Below are 9,983 nucleotides of genomic sequence, written 5' to 3' on the forward strand. Positions count from 1 at the left end.
TACTAAAGGATACATGAAAACTTATTATTTTGTGATCACTATTACCCAAGTGACCCCCATCTCGTATATTTGATATGCGGTCTGGTCTATTGGTTAATATTAGGTCTAGCAGTGCCCCCCTTGTTGTTGTGTCCTGAACCAGTTGTGAAAGGTAATTGTCTCTCATAGTTGTCAAAAACCTATTACCTTTGCTGGAACTACAGGTTTCTGTCCCCCAATGTATTTCAGGGTAGTTGAAGTCCCCCATAATAATGTCTTCTCCTTGAGTCGCTGCTTCATCTATTTGCTTTATGAGGATATTCTCCGCTGCTTCAATTATTTGGGAGACTTATAACAAACCCCTATCAGTAATTTATTGTCAGCTGTCATGTGCCCAAAAACATGTGCCGGAGCCCGCTTGAAGTGCAGGGATACGACCTTGGAAGCACTCATACGTCCAAGGTCGTAAAGAGGTTAACATCCCCCAAGATGAGGGTGGGGATGTCATAGGATAGAAAGTTTAGAAGCCAGGAGGCAAAGTGATCCAGGAACTGACAGGAGGGGCCTGGAGTGCGATACACAACCGCCACTTGCAGGGAGAAGGGTCCGTAGAGTCTGACAGTATGGACTTCAAAAAAAAGGAAAATAAGGGAGGGTACTGGGGGGATGACCTGACCATTTGAAAGGAGCAGGCCGACATCTCCACCTGATGTGTTGTCAGGTCTCGGCATATGAGAAAAGTGTAGGCCACCATATGAGAGTGCAGCAGCGGCGGGGGGGTCCGACTGCTGGATCCAGGTTACCGTAAGAGCCAGAAGATTAAGGGAATTTGAAAGGAAAAAGTTATGGGTGTAGGAGAGTTTGTTACATATTGATCGAGTGTTCCAAAGGGCACAATTAAAAGAGACAGAAGGCACGCAGGTAATAATAATGAGATTAGCATGGCTTCTGAGTGTAGCAGGGAAGGAATTAGTTGTATTCTCACAAGAAGGGCCAGGATTAGAAGAAATATCTCTTGCACCAATGAGACAAAGAATACAGAGAGTGAGCGGATGGTTGAGTAATTTGTGAAAGCGTCTCTTGTGTTGTATGGTGGAAGTGAATGGATCTGTGCGGTTTAACATTGTGAAGAGAGCGTGAGTGCTGTACACAGGAGAGGAGAGGAGAGAGGGGCCGATATGGATGGAGTGTGTCGAGTTTGTGAAAGGATGGTAGATGTGAGTAAGTGCAGCATCCAGACTATAAATGGTACAAACACATATGGTGAATATTCTTTGCAAATCAGATGACCTGGAAGCAAGGTTGTTTAATTGTCTTGAATGTCTTACCTGTATTCTGCCTTGCCCAACTGCCATGTTTGACTATCATGGCACTTCGAAAAATATTCCACTTTGGTAAAATCTGGCCAAGTTTACCCTCTGCACGAAGTGTCTTCACCATTGGCTAGGTCTAAATATACAGGGAAGTATGTGCTTAGATCTAATATAAATTTAACTCATTAGCAATAAATCAACTAACAAGACAGCAGGAGGCAACAAAATGCACAGACAAGCAAACAATTCTGCAGCTCAACATGCATCATAAACTGTAAAAGTAAGTGAGATGACCTTACAACATCATGGATTAAATACAGCAGATGAATTAAATATATATACCAATAAATAGCAGAGATTTACACACATGGGAGTAGAAGCAGGCTTCAGAAGGGTTAACACACAGTAGATGAATGAAATATGTATACCTGTATATTAGATTCATGCCATGTTTACCTGTTCTGGCTGGTGATTAAGATAGGCCTGAAGAAAATAAAAAATAAGATTTAACTCGAGTGTTTTCTTTTGTAGGATGCTACCTTAGATGATAAGATGTTGAATATTACAGGCGCTCATCCATCGCTCCTGACCCTCAACTTTGGTCCAATGGCTGAATTGAAATATCTCTACAGCGCGATCACATTGCTTGGTTTCCTCATTATTGTAGTCTCCAACTGTGTGGTCATCTCCACCGTGGCCTTACATAAGAGTCTCCAGGAACCCATGTACATCTTCATATCTGTGCTATGTCTCAATGGACTCTATGGGAGCAGCTCCTTCTTCCCAAATTTATTTGTAAACTTAATTAGCAAAACACAAACTATCTCCTATGCGGGTTGTCTAGCTCAGGTCTTCGTCATTCACACGTACATGGGTGGAGAATTGGCCTTCCTGACAGTCATGGCGTATGATCGGTACTTGTGCATCTGCAACCCCTTGAGATACACCACAATAATGTCCTTGTCTACGGTTCTGAAGCTCATCTTCGTGGCCTGGTTATTCATCATCTGTTTATTTACAGTACACTTTACGTTGACTATTAGGCTCCCACTATGCGATTCTTTCATCCTGAAGATCTACTGTGATAACTGGTCAGTGGTGAGGCTGTCTTGCATTGACACAACGATCAACAATATCTATGGGTTATTTATCACCATAGTGACCATAGTTCTGTTGCCAATACTAATCTTCATTTCTTACATTGAGATTCTAAAAGTTTGTGTCCGGGCCTCTAAGGAGTTCCGATCCAAGTCCCTACAGACGTGCACTCCGCACTTAGTGACCATCGCTAACTTTGTCATCAATGTGTTATTTGAGATCCTGCTCCATCGTTTCAGTCCCACCAACCTCTCCTATGAGCTGAGAACAGTAATGTCAGTTCAGTACCTGGTTGTTCCACCAATTTTGAACCCTCTGATCTATGGATGGAAAACCAGGGAAATAAGAGTGAAGTTGACAAAACTTATGTCCTCAAAACTGGTGACATCACCAAAGCAAACTGAAATATGGACATCATGAATGGGGCTGCATCATTCAAGGGGCAAAAAGGAATCTTCTCAATATACCCTTTTATCACCACTCTATGTATTGGTTCCAGTAGATATGATAACTCAATATTTAAGACGTACAGGTGGCACCAATGCTTCATATTTGTGATTACCACATTTTTCCTCTATGGAGAGAACTTCCCTTAAAATGGTCCTGTTACTTCTTATTTTTCTGAAAATAAGCTGATCTATTAGATTATAGATATATGATAGATATAGAAATCTATCTGTCTATGCCGTATCTATCTATTGTATATGGTCTGAAAAGCTTCACCAAGCAGATGCCTGCCATCTGCATGTATGAACAGGAGACCCCTTACCATTCATGACGGAGTCAAGGCTCCACCGCTAATTTCAACACTACTCTACGACAAATAGCAACAACGGCGGCGATTACAGAATATATGACATGATTGACCAGATGTTTTATCAGTGGCTGCACCAACTTAACGCACATGAACAGAGACGCACCAAGACAACGATCCAGATCAGTCGTACTTGGACAATATCATTTCTCCAGCAGATACCGTGAGCCCCGACTTTCTGGGTCATCAGATTTGATAATTGGCAAGAACTTTCTCATTTAGGAAAACAGACCAGATTGTCCTCTACATGTGTGGGAAATCTTATATTTGACCAAATGTATCAGGCAGGGATCAGTGATGATTATCATTTACCTACAAGTGATGTCAATGATCAGACCTGCAGTAGTATCCGCCTGCCTGTCCATCATGTTCTGTTCAGCTACAACCAGTGATGATGGCCATTCACAACCCCATGTTATATCTGTACTGTGCTGATGCTGAGGCTGCCAGTGCTGTCCCAACACGGCCAGACATCTGCCACTATCAGTAGACAGTCACACATCTCCTACCTGTCCATGGTGGTTTTCTGAATCTATACTATTCTGCTGCTCGATCCCCTACCCACAAATGAGAGATATAAGAAACCAAAAACTCCACAAAAAAAAAAAACCCTAATTTTTTGATCTGTTTTCTAAAAAAGCAATCTAATGGGACTTCAGGGGTGGGGCATCAAGCATGGCAGCATTTTACAAAGGCTGACTCCCATAGCTGATCCAAAAAAATGTTTGCTAAGTGTGAACATGGCCTAAGTGCCTAAGCAAAGTTGATGTGATTTCTTGAAAACTCGACACTACTGAACTGTGCGGTTTTGGTAATTTTTTTCTCTATAAGCTTCTACGTGAAGCCTGAAAAAAACACATGTAAAAAAAAAATGCAGACTAAAAACGTTGCTTCACAACGGCATAAAACAAAGGGAAAATTACATAAAAAAAGCAGCCAAAATGCAATAATTAGAGAACATTGTTATTGCGTCGTGTTTTGTAGACACCTGCAGAAAAAAAGCTGAGGAAATGCTACCTTTAAGCTACGTGTGAACACGGCCTTCATGTTATGTTTTTATTACATTTGTTATGGATATAATGGAGAATTAAAACAATCACTCCATTTCTTATGCCATTTATTGATCACCATAAATAATGTTAGTTCATTATATTATGGGGGTTGCTAGGATTTCAGGGATACCAAATATGTCTGTTATTTGCTGATTTGAGGGTTGTTTTTTTTAAAGCACATTAAAATTGTCATTATTGTGATTGTTTTTCACACATTTTTAGTAATTTTATAGGAAGAAAAAAATCTGACTTTTATTTTCCCTGAAAATACAAGTATACAGAAATACACTGCCATATAGAGATGTATCTCTATATACCAATACAATCTGCCTGTAAAGAAGTATGCACTGCACATTCAAGTATATAAAATTCTCCAATACTTATCAGTGCAGGCTGTGGATCAAAGAATTTGCTGTGGCCTCCAATGATACAGATTGTGTGTTTTGATTAGATGAAAGAAGAGAAAAGTTGTTTAATTGTATTTAGAGAGCAGAGAGATGTCGGGCCCTCTCCCAGAAGTAGGGGAGGAAGAAGAGCTACGGAAGAAGAGACATAGCACTGAGTGAGTGAAAGTTTAGACATTGTCCTGACTTCCTGGGACTCTGGATCAGCTCTCCCAAATCAGGACTGTCCCACTGGATCTGGGAGCTATGATAATTCCATATACTGAATTATAATAGGCCATTGGGTGCCTTATTAACCTTCATTGTGTGGCTACAAATATATATATATATATAGTTAGCCTATACCTGATGACGCTTCTGCATGACCGACATTGCTCTGAGAGAAAAGGGTGGAGAAGGGAGAGAAGAAAATTGTCGACAATGCAGAGAAAATAAATTGCATGGATCTAGCCCACTGACACCTACCTAAATGTAATTGTACTACTTCCAAATACCCTGGATGGCTACATTGCTCTTTAATTTTTGAAACCATCTTACTGCATCCTTTCTACTTATTGCCTTTACTACCTTGGACAAATACAAGTCCAACCTACTATAAGTGCAACCCCGATTTTTGTTTTTTTTCAACAGACTGTTCATTCCTCCCCTCCTGGGACTGAGTAGGCATCTGCAACCTCGTTGCTACAAGACAACTCATTTGATCATTATAATAAGATTTGATCACCTACATACTTCAATAAACAATGCCCTCACTCAGATTATCTTTAACCATCAAAATATTGGAGAACAGGGTAACAAAAGACAGAGACCTCTATCAATTCCTAACGAAACCTGTTGTCATCCCAAGAAGACAACACCAGACTCGTGCAAGAGAAGATTGATGACTGGGAGAAGATATGCAGACAGAATAATCTAAAGTTTCGATGTTTTCTTGAATCAATATAAAAGACAATGATCTCATCCAATTCGTAACTACTGAAATCCCTTTTAAATCTACCCTCATTAGCCACAGAAAAGAGTTCACCGAATAGGTCCAGAACGTAAAGACCAACAAACCATGCCCCGTCAGGTCAGAGCAAGATTTTTCCATTTCCAGATGACAGAAGAAATTTGATGAGCATTCAAAAAATCACCTTCCCTCGTAGGACAGTGACAGAGGATCTACTGGACATCTTTCAGGATTACTCTGCTTCTGTCATCCAAACAAGAAATAGTTTATTCTCAGTCTGCAAATTTCTGACCTCATATTACCGCTCCAATTCTTGGCTAGGCTTAATGTCACAGTTGACAACAAGTCTCTTCTATTTGATGACCCATCAATGGCTTGGAGACATTTCCATCTTCTTAATCACTAACTGGGACACTATCTACTGATATCTAGCAGTTCCATATAGCATTCCCACAATCAAACACCGCATCTTGGGGTTACTGTTTAAGAATTTTATTGTTATACAGTGCTGTTCACCATTATTGGCGCCCTTCATTTTTTTTCATAGACTGTACAATATCTTCAGAAATAAATGGAAATGTACCAAAGTTATATCCTCAGGATTTTCTAATTTATGGTCCAAAGTAATACAACAATAAAACATTGTTTTTCTACTTCCATGTTGCAATTTCAAAAAAGAAACAGAATAAACAGCATGTGCAGCAATAAAGGCCCCCCTAATTAATACTTGGTTACCCCCCTAATTAATACTTTATTGCACACCCTTTGGCATTGCTGACAGCCTCCAAATGATTCTTGTAGCCATCTATAAGCTTCTTGAACTTCTCAGCTGGTATTTTCTCCCATCTTCCTTTGCAGTTTGTTCAAGCTCTTGAATGTTTGCAGGGTTCTTTTTCCCAATGACAGATTTCAGCTCACCACAAAGATTTTCAATATATGTAGAACTCTCATTGCTGGCCATTTGAAAATGGTCCATTATTTCTTTTTCAACCATTCCTGTGTACTTTTGGATGTGTTGTTTGGATCATTGCCTGCTGGAGGACCTCTTCGACTCAAACCAAGTTTTCTTACACTGGGTAGGACATTTCACTCTAAACTCTCTTGATAATTCTCCGATTTCATGATTCCTGTGATATGGTCAAGGCCTCCAGTACCAGAAAGTAACCCCACAACATTATGGATCCTCCACCATGCTTAACTAGTGGTAAGGTGATCTTTTCCAAATAAGGTTCATTGCACCATCTGTAAACAAACTGTTGCTTTGCATTGCCAAAAAAGCTCTATTTTTGTTTCATATGTCCACAGAACATTTTCCCAGAAGGATTGTGGTTTGTCAAGGTACTCTTTGGCAAAGATCAGTCATTCCTTTTTTGCCCTGTCTTCAGCAATGGTTTCTTCCTTGGAAGGTTCTTGACGGTTCCATGCTTGGCAAACTTCTTAATAACATTGCGCACTGTTGAAACTGGGATACCAAGGTCTTTGGAGATGGCCTTATACCCTTTGGAAGTCTTGTGTTTGCTAATAATAGCAGTTCTGATGTCCTTAGATACCTTTTTTATCTTCACCATTGTGATAAAGGAGCAGGGCCACCCATGTGCCTTTTAACCCCTTAATTACCGGGGACGTATTAGTACGCATATTTGCGTACTGCCCGTTCAGTGAGGGCTGCTGCGCTGAGCCCTCACTGAACGGAGCACATGTCAGCTGATTCTTACAGCTGACATGTGCCCGCAACAGCCGCGGGTGGAATCGCGATCCACCCGCGGCTGTTAACATGTTAAATGCCGCTGTCAATCTCTGACAGCAGCATTTAACGCGCGCTTCCGGGTAGCACGTCATAAGCCCCGCCCACCGGCGACCCCGTCACGTGATCGCGGGTCGCCGATGGGTGGGCATGACAACCCAGGGTCTGCAGCAGACGCCTGTGGTTGTCATGATCTTGTCGCTATGAGCGCCACCTAGTGGTCGGCGCTCATAGCACAGGACCATTTCTGCTGCATGCAGGGGACCTGCTCGTCCCCTGTATGTAGCAGAGGCGATCGGATAGTTGCTGCTTCTAGTCTCCTATAGAGACTATAGAAGCATGCAAAAAGTAAAAAAAAAAGTTTTTAAAAATATAAAAAAAAATAAAAAAATATAAAAATTTAAATCACCCCCCTTTTGCCCCATTCAAAATAAAATAATAAAAAATAAACCCCACATACACATATTTGGTATCGCCACGTTCAGAATCGCCCGATCTATCAATATAAAAAAAGAATTAATCCGATCGATAAACGGCGTAACGAGAAAAAAATTCTAAATGCCAGAATTACGTTTTTCGGTCGCCGCAAAATTGAAATAAAATGCAATAACGGGCGATCAAAACATCGGATCTACCCCAAATGTTATCAATAAAAATTTCAGCCCGGTGCGCAAAAAATAAGCCATCAACCAGCCCCAGATCACGAAAAATGGAAACGCTACGGGTCTTAGAAAATGGCGCTATTTTTTTATTTTTTTTTTTACCAAATTTTGGAATTTTTTTTCACCACTTAAATATAAAAGAACCTATACATGTTTGGTGTCTATGAACTCGTAATGACCTGTAGAATAAGAAGGGCAGGTCAGTTTTAGCATTCAGTGAACGTGGTAAAAAAAATAAATAAAAAACAACTGTGTATTGCACTTTTTTTGCAATTTTACCACACTTGGAATTTTTTTCCCGTTTTCCCATACAGGATATGGTAAAACTAGTAATGGCGTTGAAAAGTACAACTCGTCCCGCAAAAAATAAGCCCTCACATGGCCATATTGACCAAAAAATAAAAACGCTATGGCTCTGGGAACAAGGGGAGCAAAAACGAAAATGCAAAAACGGAAAATGCTCCGGGGCTTAAGGGGTTAAAACACTGAAGTCATCATTCATTGGCTAATTCACATCACATGGGCACCGACAATTAATCACGGGTGAATCTCTTTTGTGATTTACCACAGGCGAGTCAAAGTGTGTTTCCATACTAAATTAATGTCAAGGGTGCCAATACCAGTGACACAACCAGCTTTAGGTTTTTCTATTTGTTTTGAAAGATGAGTACCAATTGTCTTGCAGGCACTGACATTTATACTACTCCTTCAAAAGTTGCACATAGTCTCATAGTATGTGATGGGTTTTAACTCACCAATAAAGCTGGAAAATATTCTAACCCACATGAAAAGACTAAACTCTGACATCATCTTCCAAAAGGAACTCCATCGGAGAAAAACTGACCACCCATCAATAAGAGCCAACTGGATGGGTTGCTGTCTAGAGGCCTCCTACACATGTAAGAGTAGGGGCATTGCTGGTGCCAAAGCTGGAAAACCCCTTTAAATGTATATGCTACACGCATACACAATTAAGACTTCTACTCTCCCTTGCTGACCTTTCTCATGTAGACCCATAAACACCCTTGTGATGGTGAGAAATATCAATGCAATCCTGCAAGCTGGTCTGAAAAGATCAGGCACAATGAACAGATCACCTCCAGCTTTGGGATCTACTTTAACAAGTTTGAATTTATGTGACCATATGGAAATTCTTTTACTGCACAATTAAAGTCTACATGTAGTTCTCTTGTGTACACAACTCCTATTCCCGAATTGACTATTTACTATTAATTTTTTTCCCCTCAGTCCACAGTACAATCTATCATCCCATTTCCTATTTCAGATCATAGCCCGGTTGTGATGTTCTTAGATATCTTCCAGATTTTAATTAAAAATGAAATTTACAACCTATATAACGTCATCCCTTAAATCTTTCATCAAATTCAATGGGTGAACTATGCAGATTATATCATTCAGCACACTGAGGAAATTCTCCTTTTTCTGAGTGACATCCAAGGCAATGATGCAAGGCCACATCATAACTTACGTAACCATGCAGAAGAAAACATAAAAAAAAAACAGGATTTTCAAGCTGATTTGTTAAAAGCCCCAAAAAATCACAAAAAAAACCCAAAATAAACAAAATTTGAAAATAAACAACATACCGTAGTTAAGAAGATACAAGACTAATGCTCAAATCATACACCCAGGGGGTCGACCCAACGGCAACATTTAGCCATCCAAAACAAATGTTTCCTTTGGGGTAATAAAGTGGTCTCTCTCCTCTGAGAAAATCCAAACATACCCTATGTAAAAGAGCTGGAATCAACCCTTTTTATATGGAGGAAGTTTCCACTCACCTTTTATAGGTAAATGAACCTCCTAAAAAGATAAAAATCCCCATTCTATTTTATTTCATGAAGGTGCTTCCTATGTATCTCCATTCCAGGGATGAATAAAGAATTAATTCTCTCTATCGGTCCTTCGTATGGGGAAATAAAAAAAATCTAAACATTTTTTTAGAAT

The 9,983-nt window shown here is 40.0% G+C and overlaps 1 protein-coding gene across 1 annotated transcript; it reads left to right on the forward strand.

Annotated features, from left to right (window-relative positions):
- The first annotated feature begins 1,844 nt into the window (after positions 1–1,844).
- On the forward strand, positions 1,845–2,810 carry LOC141242913 (olfactory receptor 52D1-like). The gene has a single exon (XM_073668877.1). It carries the CDS (start codon positions 1,845–1,847, stop codon positions 2,808–2,810), a length of 966 nt encoding a protein of 321 aa, XP_073524978.1.
- The last annotated feature ends 7,173 nt before the right edge of the window (positions 2,811–9,983 follow it).

This window comes from Phyllobates terribilis, unplaced genomic scaffold, assembly GCF_046119375.1.
Source record: "Phyllobates terribilis strain yellow unplaced genomic scaffold, ASM4611937v1 Scaffold_2__4_contigs__length_985480577, whole genome shotgun sequence".
Taxonomy (NCBI): domain Eukaryota; kingdom Metazoa; phylum Chordata; class Amphibia; order Anura; family Dendrobatidae; genus Phyllobates; species Phyllobates terribilis.

What these genes read in the sequence shown, in the direction of transcription:
- LOC141242913 (XM_073668877.1), top strand. Translation starts at nt 1,845, where the DNA reads ATGTTGAATATTACAGGCGCTCATCCATCGCTCCTGACCCTCAACTTT.